The sequence below is a fragment of the Notolepis coatsorum genome (genome assembly GCF_963971535.1).
Source record: "Notolepis coatsorum genome assembly, chromosome: 5".
Lineage (NCBI taxonomy): Eukaryota > Metazoa > Chordata > Actinopteri > Aulopiformes > Paralepididae > Notolepis > Notolepis coatsorum.
In genome coordinates this window covers 104,455,478-104,473,282 of record NC_140169.1, presented here as the reverse complement: position 1 = coordinate 104,473,282, position 17,805 = coordinate 104,455,478, and the positions used below count along the sequence as shown (strand labels likewise).

The 17,805-nt window shown below is 44.9% G+C and overlaps 1 protein-coding gene across 2 annotated transcripts in view; it reads left to right on the top strand.

Annotated features, from left to right (window-relative positions):
• sptlc2b (serine palmitoyltransferase, long chain base subunit 2b) overlaps positions 1–17,805 on the top strand; it is a 47,270-nt gene that overhangs the window by 24,294 nt on the left and 5,171 nt on the right. Inside the window, exons 8-11 of one of the 2 annotated variants that reach the window (XM_084314934.1) lie at positions 786–1,005; positions 8,040–8,166; positions 16,945–17,080; positions 17,575–17,704. In XM_084314934.1, coding sequence (XP_084171060.1) covers positions 786–1,005; positions 8,040–8,166; positions 16,945–17,080; positions 17,575–17,704 — 613 coding nt within the window. Of the gene's footprint in view, positions 1–785; positions 1,006–8,006; positions 8,167–16,944; positions 17,081–17,574; positions 17,705–17,805 lie in introns of both variants that reach the window. The other variant, XM_084314933.1, reaches the window with a different exon arrangement.

Sequence of the window (17,805 nt, the reverse complement as noted above, 5' to 3'; positions counted from 1 at the left end):
AGTATGTCAATAGTGGATAATGCGCAATTCGAAGAGCAACAGCCTAAAGTATTAATTGCCATCAAGGCAAGAATAACGCATGACCCACACATGTAAACAAAGACACAGTGCAAAGCATTCTCACATTGAGTGAACTGGTCTTACAATAAAGTGCCACGCCTGTGAGCCGCCACTAGGGGCAGAGTGGCTAAGAGTGAGAATTACTGGATGAGTTAGTGACATTGACGCTCATAGAGGTGCTTTGCATCCAAAAAATAAGGTATTCTGTGTGTTTTTGTGTATATAAGATAAGATATTCCTTTATTGATCCCCTTGGGGAAATTCAGGCATCATAGCAGCATGGGGGAGGGGGGGGGGAGGTACAGGTAGTAAAAAAGCAGTGTAAACAATATAACAAATCAATATAATTAACTTTGGACATGTGCATATGGGCAACAAGGTGCCAGATGAGGGTATGGTATGTATGCCCTCTCAGTTATATTGGCCGTACAATAAATAGTTACAATATATAATCTAATAATCCAATAATCTAAATCTAATCTAATATATAATCTGAAAAAAACGAAATGCTAAATATATGTAATATATAATCTAATAATCCAATAATCTAAATCTAATCTAATATATAATAAAAAAAAAAATGCTAAATATGTGTGCTGCAGGTGCCTTTGTACATATGTGTTACTTACCATTTGTACCAGTATAGCATTGATGATGCCTGTTAGTTTATTTGTCAAAACAAGTAGAAGGGATGACCCGATTCCTCCCTGTTCCCCCCCTCACAGTATGGAGGGCTCCATCGTGCGTCTGCCGGAGGTGATCGCCCTGAAGAAGCGCTACAAGGCCTACCTGTACCTGGACGAGGCCCACAGCATCGGGGCCCTGGGGCCCCACGGGAGAGGGGTGGTGGACTACTTCGGCCTGGATCCCAGAGACGTAGACATCATGATGGGGACGTTCACCAAGAGCTTCGGTGCAGCCGGCGGATACATCGGTGGGAAGAAGGTACGTTTGTTTTGACCCGACGAAGAGCCGTCGGGCTCGAAAACGTTGTCTGGTGACTGAACAGGTGTCGGAGCAGATGAGCGTACAGGTTTTCTTCTGTTATTTGTGGTGCTTTCAGTCTCATCTATTAAAGGGATGTGTGTACTTTACTCCTACGAAGAAGTAAAGGCAGTCCGGCAGCGTGGCGACATGAGCAGAGCTCCAGCAGCGTGGCTACATGAGCAGAGCTCCAGCAGCGTGGCTACATGAGCAGAGCTCCAGCAGCGTGGCTACATGAGCAGAGCTCCAGCAGCGTGGCTACATGAGTAGAGCTCCGGCAGCGTGGCTACATGAGTAGAGCTCCAGCAGCGTGGCTACATGAGTAGAGCTCCGGCAGCGTGGCTACATGAGCAGAGCTCCAGCAGCGTGGCTACATGAGTAGAGCTCCGGCAGCGTGGCTACATGAGCAGAGCTCCAGCAGCGTGGCTACATGAGTAGAGCTCCGGCAGCGTGGCTACATGAGTAGAGCTCCGGCAGCGTGGCTACATGAGTAGAGCTCCGGCAGCGTGGCTACATGAGTAGAGCTCCGGCAGCATGGCTACATGAGTAGAGCTCCAGCAGCGTGGCTACATGAGTAGAGCTCCAGCAGCATGGCTACATGAGCAGAGCTCCAGCAGCGTGGCTACATGAGCAGAGCTCCAGCAGCGTGGCGACATGAGCAGAGCTCCGGCAGCGTGGCTACATGAGTAGAGCTCCGGCAGCGTGGCTACATGAGTAGAGCTCCGGCAGCGTGGCTACATGAGCAGAGCTCCGGCAGCGTGGCTACATGAGCAGAGCTCCGGCAGCGTGGCTACATGAGCAGAGCTCCGGCAGCGTGGCTACATGAGTAGAGCTCCAGCAGCGTGGCTACATGAGCAGAGCTCCAGCAGCGTGGCTACATGAGTAGAGCTCCGGCAGCGTGGCTACATGAGTAGAGCTCCGGCAGCGTGGCGACATGAGTAGAGCTCCAGCAGCGTGGCTACATGAGCAGAGCTCCAGCAGCGTGGCTACATGAGTAGAGCTCCGGCAGCGTGGCTACATGAGTAGAGCTCCAGCAGCGTGGCTACATGAGCAGAGCTCCAGCAGCGTGGCTACATGAGCAGAGCTCCGGCAGCGTGGCTACATGAGTAGAGCTCCAGCAGCGTGGCTACATGAGCAGAGCTCCAGCAGCGTGGCTACATGAGTAGAGCTCCAGCAGCGTGGCTACATGAGTAGAGCTCCGGCAGCGTGGCTACATGAGTAGAGCTCCGGCAGCGTGGCGACATGAGTAGAGCTCCAGCAGCGTGGCTACATGAGCAGAGCTCCAGCAGCGTGGCTACATGAGTAGAGCTCCAGCAGCGTGGCTACATGAGTAGAGCTCCGGCAGCGTGGCTACATGAGTAGAGCTCCGGCAGCGTGGCTACATGAGTAGAGCTCCAGCAGCATGGCTACATGAGTAGAGCTCCAGCAGCGTGGCTACATGAGTAGAGCTCCAGCAGCGTGGCTACATGAGCAGAGCTCCGGCAGCGTGGCTACATGAGTAGAGCTCCAGCAGCGTGGCTACATGAGTAGAGCTCCGGCAGCGTGGCTACATGAGTAGAGCTCCAGCAGCGTGGCTACATGAGTAGAGCTCCAGCAGCGTGGCTACATGAGCAGAGCTCCAGCAGCGTGGCTACATGAGTAGAGCTCCAGCAGCGTGGCTACATGAGTAGAGCTCCAGCAGCGTGGCTACATGAGCAGAGCTCCAGCAGCGTGGCTACATGAGTAGAGCTCCGGCAGCGTGGCTACATGAGTAGAGCTCCGGCAGCGTGGCTACATGAGTAGAGCTCCAGCAGCGTGGCTACATGAGTAGAGCTCCGGCAGCGTGGCTACATGAGCAGAGCTCCAGCAGCGTGGCTACATGAGCAGAGCTCCAGCAGCGTGGCTACATGAGTAGAGCTCCGGCAGCGTGGCTACATGAGCAGAGCTCCAGCAGCGTGGCTACATGAGTAGAGCTCCGGCAGCGTGGCTACATGAGTAGAGCTCCAGCAGCATGGCTACATGAGCAGAGCTCCAGCAGCGTGGCTACATGAGCAGAGCTCCAGCAGCGTGGCTACATGAGCAGAGCTCCGGCAGCGTGGCTACATGAGTAGAGCTCCAGCAGCATGGCTACATGAGTAGAGCTCCAGCAGCGTGGCTACATGAGTAGAGCTCCGGCAGCGTGGCTACATGAGTAGAGCTCCGGCAGCGTGGCTACATGAGTAGAGCTCCAGCAGCGTGGCTACATGAGTAGAGCTCCGGCAGCGTGGCTACATGAGCAGAGCTCCAGCAGCGTGGCTACATGAGCAGAGCTCCGGCAGCGTGGCTACATGAGTAGAGCTCCGGACTCACGATCGGAAGATCACCGGTTCGAGCCCCGGTCAAGGCTGCTGTCGGAAAGTGGTGTTGTTGTCCAGCAGGGGGAACTCTGTCCTCTGGACTTGTCTGTAACAATGCCCCTGTTACAGTGGTTACAGTGATAGGGACACCGTATAGCTGCGAATGCCGTCCTTTGGATGAGACGCTAAACCTAGGTCCTGACTGAATTCAGTCGTTAAAGAACCCAGGACGCCTATCGTAAAGAGTAGGGGGTTCCCCGATGTTCCTGGCCAAATTCCCATCAAGGCCACCTAATCATCCCTTCCCCTTAATTGACTGATATCAATCCCTGTCTCCTGTGCTGTTCAGCCATTGTGTAGTGTGATGTGTGCCGGGTGCAGGAAGCCATTTCCACCCTACATTGTAAAGCGGTTTGAGTGTCTAGAAAAGCGCTGTATAAATGCAATTAATTAAGGTTCAGCCTTCCAAGTGTAATGGTTGGAATGGAAGCAAGTGCACAACACTACTACAGATAATGCTACGCGAGTATGCGGTACAACCAGTAGTAAAATGTAAATGAACCAAGCAGGGCTCTTTGGCCTAGAGGTCGCGGTTTGTGGCATTGCAGATTCTACCTTTTACATCTTAAGCTAGAGAATCTATTAGCCAATCTTGGGGAGTGGATAACTGCTTAACCCTGTATCCACGGTTTCCTCTCTTCTTAAAACACACCCTCAGTCATGCCTGCCAGAGAATTTGACAACACCGGTATTACTGGTGACACCGGACATTTTACAACATGACACGCTCACTCTCTGTAGGGCGCTTACTTTGATCTTTTAATCTTATGCGATTACATTGATCCACTGTGTCTCTCCGTCTATGTCTGTTCTTAATTCATTTTCAATTACTAGAATCCATTTGTTGGACAGACAGAGTTGACGTTGAGGTTCTAATTTGAAAATAATCCCAACGGACAGAAATTCCTTCCATCAATGTTCAAGGCATTAGGGAAAGTAATGTACTCTGTGGAGCCTAAACACAGAGCAACACTGGTATCACAGACTACCGTGGCAAGCCTAGCCCTGGCCAGGAAAACAAACATACCCACACTGTGCTCTTTACTGTGCCCGTTCAGTTGTTGCTCCATGTGTACATAATGTACCAAGTGTACTTAAACAGGATGTACAAGGTACACAAGTAGATGTGTATGTGTACGTGTCACTGTTAAACACCTCTGCCCCATGAGGAAGTAAAAGAAAAACCTATGCTACTTGATGACGCGTCACTGTTAAACACCTCTGCCCCATGAGGAAGTAAAAGAAAAACCTATGCTACTTGATGACGCGTCACTGTTAAACACCTCTGCCCCATGAGGAAGTAAAAGAAAAACCTATGCTACTTATACTCATATTATTTTGAAATAAATATGCTTATATTATATTATTTTTGAATCTACTTCACAAATAAGAACCGAAAACCTAGTTGAAACAGTTAGAATATTTGTTTAGTCACTCATGACAATGAACTTAGCAATAAAGGTATTGTTTCCCCTCTCCAAAGAAGATGCTCTGTTTACTAACAATATATCACCACGTGAGTCAGACTAATACATGTTCAGACATGCTCAATATTTGGTTATTTCATTTCATTTTTATTTATTCGTACATGGAATTGTTACAGTCCAACAGTGTCTTCAGTACATATAGTTCACTTAATATGATCCACTAAATTCCATGGCCGAAAGGAACAGGAACAAGAAAACTCTCATTGTACCTGCCCCTACATACATACAGTACACTGATACTGTTCATAGCGCAATGTTTACCAAACACAATGTACATACTTATTTTGCAGAAATTAAAACAACACAATTAAATTAACATAGATAAATAAATGTTGTGTATCTATCAGTTAAATTGCATTTACTGAGGTTCATTCATTTATACACGCACACACATTTATCTATACATTTATAGTACACTCTTCTATTACCGGTATATCATGTATTATTATATTATACTTCTACATACTATACTATATAATTGTATTATTTTTATTTACTATAATTAAATCAGTGTAATCGCACCGTCCGGGGTTCGAATCCGGCCCGGGGACCTATGCTGCATGTCCTCCCCATATCTTCTCCCAACTTTCCTCTCTACCTGTCCTATCCGAAATAAAGCTGTAAAGCTGTAATTCTATTTTTTTTTTTAACTCATTCAGCGCCATGTGCTGTCCCTATCTCTGCCGCTTCAGGGTATACCTTAAATTTTGTCATTTTCACGGTGTTTCACGATGTCTGCAGAGCTGTGTGTTCTGTATTATAGCTGTGGAGACAATGGTGTGGCTCATTGACAGACACTACTTGTAGTCCAATATGGAAAAAAGTTTGTTTCTACACCCTGAATTTCCCCAAGGGGATTAATAAAGTATCTATCTATCTATCTATCTATCTATCTATCTATCTATCTATCTATCTATCTATCTATCTATCTATCTATCTATCTATCTATCTATCTATCTATCTATCTATCTATCTATCTATCTATCTATCTATCTATCTATCTATCTATCTATCTATCTATCTATCTATCTATCTATCTATCTATCTATCTATCTATCTATCTATCTATCTATCTATCTATCTATCTATCTATCTATCTATCTATCTATCTATCTATCTATCTATCTATCTATCTATCTATCTATCTATCTATCTATCTATCTATCTATCTATCTATCTATCTATCTATCTATCTATCTATCTATCTATCTATCTATCTATCTATCTATCTATCTATCTGTAGTTTGTAGTTTATTACACGCTAAACATTGCGCATTTCCAAGATAATCCAGTATTTTTCCATAGAACGCGAGATAAAACGCGTTATATGCAATAAGCCCAAACCGTTCTGGTTGATCCCCTGAAACCCCAAATATTCCCAAATCAAAGCTACCTTCACAAAATCATCAAGGGGGGGGGGGGGGGGGGGGGTCGTTTTAACTCAAAACTGTAATCGTGTTTGTCGAGCATGTTTTTTTTTTTATCCACTTTTCTCCTCCTGTTTTTCTGTGTTTTTCTCCCATCCCAATTTAGTCATGCCAATTCCCCCCTCCCCTTCCTGGTTGTTGCTCACATGTGCCACCCACTGGTCGGTCTAGGGAGGGTTGATAGATACTATCACATGTCCCCTCCGATACATGCGGAGTCAGCCAGCCACTTCTTTTCACCTGCCAGCGCGGACTCTCATTGGTGAGGTGTAACGTGTGGGAGGCTCACACTACCCTCACCATCTCCCTTCCTCGCTGTGCAGGCGCCCTGACCGACCTGTAGGAGTCGCTGTTTACAACGAACAGATTACCACCCACCGGCTTCCCTCCCGCTGACTCTGCCAATTGAGCCAGTATGACGGCCGGCCAAGCCGGAGGCAACACTGACAGCCGGATTCGATACCAGTGTCTCTCGCGTTGGTGACGAGCGCTTAGTCCGCTGCGCCACCCAGCCGCCATTTTGTCGAGCATGTTTTACGTCCGGTAAAACACAAAACTGTGATCGTTAGAAAAACATGTTTCAGGTTCTGTAAAATAGACATAGAATATACCTTGCCTTAGCCAGAAGGTATTCCAAAAAGAATAATTCCAAGTGATCGCATCGCCATCGCGATTACCAGTGTATTATGTCTATACACGTTTCGATGGAAAATTCGCTTCGGCAACGGAATTTCGAGGCGATCGTTGTAAATCTCTGTTCAAGCAGGAGGAGGAGCCCTTACCAAAAAAGGAAAATGTGTATCAACACCAAGCCATTCCAGTTCAAAGGTAGGCGTTACTGCCACCTGGCGATATTCGATCGGCATTGCAATTCCAACGTGGGCAAACGGGCCAGGGGCGGCTAGAATGATCCGGATGATGATTTAGAACGGGGATCAGAGGAAAAAGATCAAAGGATCTAAAAACTTATTATTACGTGTTTGCCGCTCAAGCGTTGGAAAGGAAACACGTAATATTACGTGTTTGCCGCTGAATGAGTTGAAGGCACTCGGGGCAGAGCTGTTTTGGCCTATGTGTGATCAATGTACAGGTGTTGAGGCAGCATGGGAGTGTGGCATGTAATCTGATCATGTGTTGCTAATCTGATCATGTGTTGCTGGGTTCAAGGTGTTTGTTCAGGTGTATCTGTCAAGGCCCTGTGACTAAGTTGTCAGGAATAACAGCCGATACCACAGGAGCTGAAATGACGGGGGCATTTCCTCAACGGTGATTTCCTGTCACTTTCCAGAATGACTCCGAGCCTTAGTCATCACATGAGAAGGGGATGTGAAGGGGGAACACACATGCTTACACAGTTCTGAGGAATGAAGAAAAAAAAGAGAGAGAGGACTTTCAGTTTCTATTAGAGTAGAACAAGCACTTTTCAAGTATAACCGTGTAAATGATTAGGCATTACATACAAACCACACAGTGCAAGAAAAACATCTGTTCATGGCTTTCATGTTGGCTTTTGAGTGGAAATGCAGTTGGATGTCTTTCATGTGAATATTATTATAATTTTAGTTCAATCAGGGTTTTTCTTTCAAGGAACCCAACCCAGTTTGCATGTCAGGGGCCCTCCACCCAATAACGCCGACCTCAACGATGGAGAAAGCTTATGGCGGTCTAACCAGAATGCCTTCTCTCTCTCTCTCTCTCTCCACCAGGAGCTGATTGAGTACCTGCGGAGCCACTCCCACAGTGCGCTGTATGCCACCTCCATCTCCCCTCCAGTGGTCCAGCAGATCATCTCCTCCATGAAGACCATCATGGGAGAGGACGGCAGCACACTGGGTACGTAGACACACACTAATGAACTAGGATAGTGTGTATGATGGTGTATATTATAACCACAGTTAAACACACACTAATGAACTAGGATAGTGTGTATGATGGTGTATATTATAACCACAGTTAAACACACACTAATGAACTAGGATAGTGTGTATGATGGTGTATATTATAACCACAGTTAAACACACACTAATGAACTAGGATAGTGTGTATGATGGTGTATATTATAACCACAGTTAAACACACACTAATGAACTAGGATAGTGTGTATGGTGTATATTATAACCACAGTTAAACACACACTAATGAACTAGGATAGTGTGTATGATGGTGTATATTATAACCACAGTTAAACACACACTAATGAACTAGGATAGTGTGTATGGTGTATATTATAACCACAGTTAAACACACACTAATGAACTAGGATAGTGTGTATGGTGTATATTATAACCACAGTTAAACACACACTAATGAACTAGGATAGTGTGTATGGTGGTGTATATTATAACCACAGTTAAACACACACTAATGAACTAGGATAGTGTGTATGGTGGTGTATATTATAACCACAGTTAAACACACTAATGAACTAGGATAGTGTGTATGGTGTATATTATAACCACAGTTAAACACACACTAATGAACTAGGATAGTGTGTATGGTGTATATTATGAACCAAAGTTAAACACACTAATGAACTAGGATAGTGTGTATGGTGTATATTATGAACCAAAGTTAAACACACACTAATGAACTAGGATAGTGTGTATGGTGGTGTATATTATAACCACAGTTAAACACACTAATGAACTAGGATAGTGTGTATGGTGGTGTATATTATAACCACAGTTAAACACACACTAATGAACTAGGATAGTGTGTATGATGGTGTATATTATAACCACAGTTAAACACACTAATGAACTAGGATAGTGTGTATGATGGTGTATATTATAACCACAGTTAAACACACACTAATGAACTAGGATAGTGTGTATGGTGGTGTATATTATAACCACAGTTAAACACACACTAATGAACTAGGATAGTGTGTATGGTGTATATTATGAACCACAGTTAAACACACACTAATGAACTAGGATAGTGTGTATGGTGGTGTATATTATAACCACAGTTAAACACACACTAATGAACTAGGATAGTGTGTATGATGGTGTATATTATAACCACAGTTAAACACACACTAATGAACTAGGATAGTGTGTATGGTGTATATAATAACCAAAGTTAAACACACACTAATGAACTAGGATAGTGTGTATGGTGTATATTATAACCACAGTTAAACACACACTAATGAACTAGGATAGTGTGTATGGTGTATATAATAAACCACAGTTATGTCCCGTGGGAAGGGGGATGGTTTAGGTTGGCTGCAGTGTTGTCAAAAGTATCGATTTTATCGATACATATCGATTCTGAATATTTGAAGCGGTTTCGATACTCATTTGCTCATAGCCCCGCCTCCTCTCACTCACTGTGTTCTCAGGGGACTCCTCTCTCTCTCTCTCATCTCAAGTCTCATCTCTTCCACCTCTTTTTTTTTTATATATATTCTTTTCCCCCCTCCTTTTTCCTCCGATTTTCTCCCATCCCAATGTTAGTTGTTATGCCAATTCCCAATCCCCTTCCTGGTCGCTGCGCATTGCTTCCTCCGACACACGTCCAGCCAATCAACCGCTTCTTTTCACCTGGCAGCGCGGATTCTCACTGAGAGGGCGTAGCGTGTGGAAGAATCACACTATCCCACTTAGATCCTATCCACGCTTAGCAGGCGCCCCGACCGAACTGTAGGAGTCGCTGTTTACAACGACCCGGACCCACCCCGCCAGCTTCTCCCAAGTGTGAACGGCCAGCCAAGCTGGTGACAACCCCGGAGCTGTGAGCTGGATTCGAACAGGCGAATCCTAGCGTCTCCGGGGTTGGTGACGAACGCAATCTCCGTTACGCCACCTGACCGCCTTCTTCCACCTCTCTTGAACATAGTTTGTGGGTCTTGTCACAGTGTTTTTAGCTTAGTTAAAGATGGCGGGTGCAGAGCCTCCGTGACCGGTTTGGATTGAGAAGGAAGGCGGCAGAATAAGCTGCTTGGATGCTTTGTGTTTGAGGAGAATGAACAAGGAAAGGCAAAAGATATACGCTAGCAAACCCACATACTACATGCTACAGAGAAGTGCCAACCAAGGGTGCTTAATTATAATAACAAAATCACTTACACCATGATCTGGGTGAATACTCTTTTCTGATTGTCCGGCAGGTGTGCGTTAAAACGGTTAATATGTAGTTCAGCTCAAGATTAATCGCCGTTCTAAATGAATCCGCTACTCGACCTGTAACACATAGCCGGCTTGCTAGCCAGACATCTCATGGTCCCAAACTCAATAATTAATTTTCACGTCAAATATGCGTGGTAGCTGTGTCACCGTCAGTCCACTCGTAGCCTCAAGTACATTCATTGTTGCGAGTTGAATTGCAAGAACGGGATGTACACGGAGAGAAAAACCCTTGCACAAATACAGAATATGTAACCTAGTAGCCACAGTCTATTAGTCAGTCTGTCTAAGAGTGTTAATATAAAATAGTACATTAGACTAGCTCTGGTATAGTGTCTCTGGAGCAACGTTTGCAACAGTGTTGCTGAACAGGTAGGATGTGCTACATCTCGCGATTCAGTCAAATGCGCTCTGGCATCAGTGCTCTTAACATCAGTGCTCTTAACATCAGTGATCTTACATCAGTGATCTTACATCAGTGATCTGGCATCAGTGATCTTACATCAGTGATCTTACATCAGTGATCTTACATCAGTGATCTTACATCAGTGATCTTAACATCAGTGATCTTACATCAGTGATCTTACATCAGTGCTCTTACATCAGTGATCTTACATCAGTGATCTTACATCAGTGATCTTACATCAGTGATCTTACATCAGTGATCTTACATCAGTGATCTTAACATCAGTGATCTTACATCAGTGATCTTACATCAGTGCTCTTACATCAGTGATCTTACATCAGTGATCTTACATCAGTGATCTGGCATCAGTGATCTGGCATCAGTGATCTTACATCAAACACCATGCATTGTTTCACACTGCTGATACTCACATACAGTTATTCTGCAATTATGCATGCAGTATTGTTCTTTTGGCGATTATTCTTTTTCCAAGATAAGAGATGGCAAATCAGATTGGTATGTGGAGAGGCAATGTATCCCCCCCCTCCCCAAACATACATACACGCACACACATACACGCGCATGTGGAAGCGGGCCTTAATGATGCACTATTATAGTGGGATGTGTTGGTCCTACACCATAGTATTGCTTAGTGGACTGAAGGAACTATTCTTGGGGGGGCGGCTTTTCCTTTTCATTTCTCTTGGACTTTACCCAATCAATTAGAAATGTTGTCCTAGATTTAGCCCTGTTTCTGGGTCAATTGGAAAGTGTTTTGCTGGTCCATTTTGGGATTACAAAGTACCTGGCACTGCTTGGTATGTCACGCCACTGGTAACCACAAGATGGCAGTATTGCCCTGTGTCTCTGAACACAGTTGGGCTTCTATCAATCTTAACAGTTGAGTTGGTTTCTATTTGCATGCAATGCAGGAGTTCCTAAATATGAGATTAGGACCCAGACTGGATTCTAGGCTTGTTTCTTGTGCGTCTCAATATAAGACCATTACTTGTACTAGTGTGTTTTGAGTTAGTGGTTCTCAACCTGGGGATCGTGGGACCCCCCCCCCCCTTTTTTTCTTGTGAAATAATGAATTTAAAATTTGAAGTCTAAATCCCAAATTGTTATCAAGTTGGTCTGAAAAGTAAACGATTATGTTTTTATGTGATCTCTCATGGTTCTTCATTCTTGTTATGCTTGACTATGTGGGTCGTAAAAAGGTGTCCCTGTTTTTAGGTCGGGTGTCACAAAGCTGGTGTCGAGTAGGGCTGAACAATCTTTACAATTCATATTATCATATCTGTAAACATGTTTTATATCCATCACAAAGACTGCAAAATGTTCATTGTTTAAATAATTTTCGAACCTAATAAAAACTAAATGTAATTATAGAAATACATAGTAAATGAAAGAATGTGAGACAGAGAGGTGCTTCACTCACACACCCAAACATACTATCTGTATAATTCAATAATAAATCCATTAGCTGTGTGATGCCATAGGCTTACTCTCAGGCAAGGTGAACGTATTCCCAACAATATGCTACGGAAAGAGGTTTTTTTGGTCATCGTGGGATTTTTCAGTCTTGCACATTTTGCCACCCTTAGTTGTACTTTGACTCCCTACCCTGTGTGTACCGAGAGTGTTTATTTACCTTTACAATCTGCATCCCACGCCACGTGATAAAGCTGCTATCAGTGGCTACCTGGTAGATATAAATAAATCAACAAGGGAGCGGCAAGAACAGGCCAGTCATAATTGCATGGTGAGTGTAGGTCAAAGAATCATACACACTCTGTACATGTTCACCCGCCCTTATTGATTCATGTGGGATAATTAAAAGAGTCAATTTCCTGTTCAGTGACAGCCATTTCCTGTTCTAGAGAGACTTGCTTTAGCTTGTTTTTCCACCAATGGGCTTCTGGGGGGGGGATCAGTCATACTAGAGATGCTTTAATAAGACATTCAAAGCTGTACCAGTGGGATGAAATGGAACAGTTCCTGTCTCCTCAGTGGCCGGGACTTTTACACTATAGACCACTGCACCTCCACGTTACATTGAGCTCATGGGGAGAGAGAGCCGGGGGAGAAAATGAATGAATGTGATCATGAGAGCCTTGACATTAAGGGATTGTAGCTACGACTGTGGGGGTGCTGGAGACATGATCCAATATACTTTTATACGCCCGAGTCTCCTGAACACGGAGAGACCAATCCCAAGTTGATCGGCACTTTCTCGGCCGAGCTATAGTCACTTTATCGCACCTACTCCCGAACTACTCATGTGCAGATTGATGAACCTAGCCCTCTGGACAATCCAGAGAGACTCCGTGGGCAATCTGCGCATGCGTTGTTGAGGCCACTTAATGCCAAGGCTCTGATCCACATTCATACATTTTCTCCCCCCCGCTCTCTCTCCCATGATTTCAGAATAAGTCTCAAAACAAACTTGTTTTTGCACTGGATCTACAGGTCACAAAGATGTGGACATTTCAGAACACCTTCAACCTGTAAGAGACCGGTCCAATATATTATTTACCTCAATTTCTATGGTAAAGAAATAATTTTGCCACATTCAGTCAAAACCGGTCCATCTCATTGGGGTGAATGGAGCCCGCTGCTCTATGACTCATTGCAGGAAGTGAGAATGACTTGGCTTGTCTCCCTTTGAAAGGTGTCTGGTTCTACTGAAACCAAACTGTGTAGCACAGTGTGGGAAAATGTAGCCAACGGTGTAACATTATCGGAGGGGTCCAGTTGAGAAAGACAAACAGCCGCTGTGATTGTTATCTCTCGTACTACATGTATGCGCTTCACATTGCTCCAAGGTCTCCCATCTCCTCTCTGTCTGCACTGATGGTGCCGGTCTACGAGGTAGTTGGAACTGGTTTAGTGGCCAGTATGAGTGCCCTTTCAGAACTGGCCAATCGCTTGGCCCCATGGAAGAGCTGCTTGTAGTGTTGCTGTTTGTGGGCATTCTCAAGAGCCGTGCATCCAATCAACTTCACCTTCCACACTGGACTGACTTTGGCCCTCAGCAATACACCCACCAAGTGTGAAGTCGATCAGATGAACATCTCCAGAGATATGCGAAGAACAGACAGACGGACAGAGATTCCTGCCTTTATAGATATTGTTAGATATAGAAGTCTTTGGTTAGAACTGGTGGACAGTTAGTCCGTTCCCTGCTTCTCTCAGAGATGGCTCATACTGATTGAAGCTCTTGGAAGTGGTAGTGTTGACTCCCACACTCTTCCTTTATGGCCTTCAGATGTGTGTGTGTGTGTGTGTTTTTCAGATGTGTGTGTGTGTGTGTGTGTGTGTGTGTATGGGTGTGTTAGCCATCCAGCTGAGTACAAAGCGGCATGGTGCTGGGGGGGACATGGATCTGGTCAGATCACTCTGCTGGACTCATCACACACACATACCCGCTGGTCCAGGTCACTCCCGGGTCTTGTTGTTTCAGCAGGGTGGTTCTCTTTGACTTCTGATGGGCCTTCAAGGTACCAGTTGCCCTTAAAGCGCTGATTTAAGATCAGATTACCCTGCCCCCCCCCCCCCCATCCCTATCCTGGACCATTAGGGAGAAGAATAAACATGTGAACCAGTGTCGGCGGTTGGGACCTCTATGCCTACTTTCTTCTTGACACAGCATCTACACATCCATCAGCTCTTTTTCCCAGGCCTTAACTCCGATGGGGGGGGAAGCCAGAAAGGCTGACCTTGCTCTCCAGCTCAGCTTGACAAGTTTCCCTAATGGAAGAGTAACATTGACAGTCTGATTGGTTGCAGCCCCAGTTACTGTTTGAATTTTGAGCCTTTGAAGTCGCGGTCGCGCCGTCACCCGATGGGAGTGACAGCGGAGCGGCCTGCTGAGGGTCTCGCCGCTGCTACGTTCAGGCTGCTGGTGGAGGACTGTTCACTAGACACATTCCTCGATTTAAAGGTCGATATGAAAAGAATGTCCTCGCTCTTGAAAAGAAATCCATCCACCCCCACCCCCCGCTAAACTAATCACTCAATGTTCAGAATACTGTTGGATTCCTGGGCTTGGAGAGAAGAGGGGAGTGAGTGAATATGGTTTCAGACTTGTTGTGTCTCTGGGTTGCTTTGAAGCCCTCGTGTTTCTGCTCTGTTTTTCAACACAGCTGGGCAGATGTTGGCTGTTGTTGGCTCTGTGAGCCAAGAGGTGAATTATTTGAATAAGATGCTATCTCTGCCGCCGCTGCGTTGTAAGGGTCTTGACTGAAGCCGTCCACACGGTGAGTGTAGATGAAGCTGTCCACACAGTGAGCCTAGATGGCTAATCGGGATCTGAGATCTGTGGATCAATGGCTTTTTTGGTTGCCCCCCTTTGACCCCTCCACTCATAATCCTATCGATAGAAACGTGTCACGTCAAATCAAGTGTATGTGTTTTGTCGTAAATCACAGTTGCACGTCTCAAGCAGCTTCACAGGCCCACATGACGATGGAATGACACCCCCCTGATATTGAAACTCTCACAAAATCCTAAATTGGGGAAAAGTAGAAGAGACCATGGGAGGGATCCCCCCTGCAGCCCCGCCAGGTGTGCAGTAGCTGCTGCTGGATATGTAGGGAAATGACTCATTCCAAGCTGTGTCAGTGCATGGGATGAAAATAGGGCTGCACGAGTCTTGCTAAAATCTGAATCACGATTTTTCTCTAAGAATTGAGATCACGATTCTTTCACACGATTTTTCGTCATAAAAAAAAAAGTAAAGAAAAAAAAAACGTTTTTAATAATAATTTTTAACACATTCAGCGCCAGCCGTTTCATCCATCCTTGTAGTCAATGGGCCACGCTTTAAAAGATAGGGGGATTTTCACTGTGCGTCACGATGTTTGTAGGGCTATATCTATATTCTATATTATAGCTATGGAGACAATACTATACTCATTTGACAGTCACTATCTCTCGTCCAACATGTAAAAAAGAAAAATTCATTTTTTTGTCATGTATACGTTTGCGTGTTATCCCGTGTTGAATATTGTATAGTTTCAGAATGATTCTGGCTAATTCCTGGAAGCTGCGTTTATTGAGCGATATGTGAATTTTGCTAAAGGCGTTCGCGTTGCTCGCCTGGACTGTTTCCAAATCAAAGGTATATAATAGGTATTATGTTTCATCATGAATGCATCAAAGGGAGGGGGGGGGGGTCGTTTTTTGATGCTCTGATCGCCAGCAACGGCATTAGTTTTGAATACTACATACGTTGGTTGGCTGGATCGATATGAAATCATTGTAGGATCATGGTGGAATTGACGTCAGATAGTCCTTACCTTTGATCGGAATTCATTCATTCATTCATTCATTCATTCATTCATAATTTAGAAATGAGATCGCATAGGGGGGATCGCATCAAGATCGTGATTTTTTTTCGAATTGTGCAGCCCTAGATGAAAATGATTATCCCTCCTGTGTCCTAAGTCGGCATGGTCTCTTCTCGTGGAGGCTCTGAAATAGCTGAACAAGCCTCAAACTGATCTTTTCATTTTGTGTAAGACTTATGTTCTCACTCACTCAGAATGGTCCAATATATGCCTTGATTTGAGACAGAAGAATGAGACATATTCAGTCAAAACCTCCACATCCCCCATTTGAATATATGCCCACCAACTCCCGCGCCTCGTGAAACCCACATGACTCATTTTGGGAAATGATAGTGAGTCAAATTATATGACATTTTCTCTAAATATATATATCTAATTATATATCAAATGAGCTGTGATTTCAGTCAGTGTTCCACTCTATAGTCCCTCTGAGCTGCTTTCGATCAGCCCGTTTCATTATTTCACCTCCACACTATCTTTGATAAGTTACTTACTACTCTACTACCAGAAGGAATAATGGAATTATAATGGATAAAGTTGTTTCTTTACCAACATCAGAAACATCACTGAATTTGCACAGCAAATGCATTGAAAAGAAATCCTTAACGGAGCATCTTCAATTCGCAGATTTGTAGGGAATTGATGAGGATAAACCACATGGTAAAGAGTGTAGCCCTGAAAGTTTACATTTGTATTAACGTCTTTGCTTTTCTTTCTCTAGGCGCCGATCGCCTCAGACAGCTGTCAGAAAACACCATTTACTTCCGCAGAAGACTGTGTGACATGGGCTTCATCATCTACGGAAACGACGACTCTCCCGTCGTGCCCATGATGCTTTACATGCCAGCCAAAATAGGGTAGGTTGCTCTCCTTATTCATAGAAAACTGTTGGATACCTTTTAAGGACGGCTAATAAGATAAGATGAGATATTCCTTTATTGATCCCCCTTGGGGAAATTCGGGAAAGCAACTTTGGAGGATGCAGGCATCAATCCCACTACCTCTCGCATGCTAAGCCAGCGCTCCTAATCCCCCAGGTATAATATGTCTTCTCCTTGATAATTTTTATGCTAACGTGTCTTTCTCCGTCTTTCAATTGTCAAAGGAATTTAAAGTATATTTTTCTTAACCGTTGAGGGTTAAGATGTCCAAAAGAAGCCAGATGGTTTTCCACTATTTAACTTGGGGATGAAATTTGACAGAGTTTGCCTGGTTAGTTGAAGATTTCTCCAGAGATCACAGAAGAGAACCACTATCTTCGGTGCGGTTGACATAGAAGTCGGGGCCCACCCTTCATGCTTGCTACATCTTGCTCTGGGTTTTTAATAATGTTGCCGTTGTTTTGTTGCAGAGCGTTTGGCCGGGAGATGTTGAAGAGAAACATTGGCACGGTGGTGGTTGGGTTCCCCGCCACGCCCATCATCGAGTCCAGGGCGCGCTTCTGCGTGTCTGCCGCCCATACCAGGCAGACGCTTGACACGGTGAGTCACCCCGCGACCAGCCCGGTCGCTGCCCAGAACACACACCGTCAACCTTCACTACCAGCCCGGTCGCTGCCCAGAACACACACCCGCTGATGTGT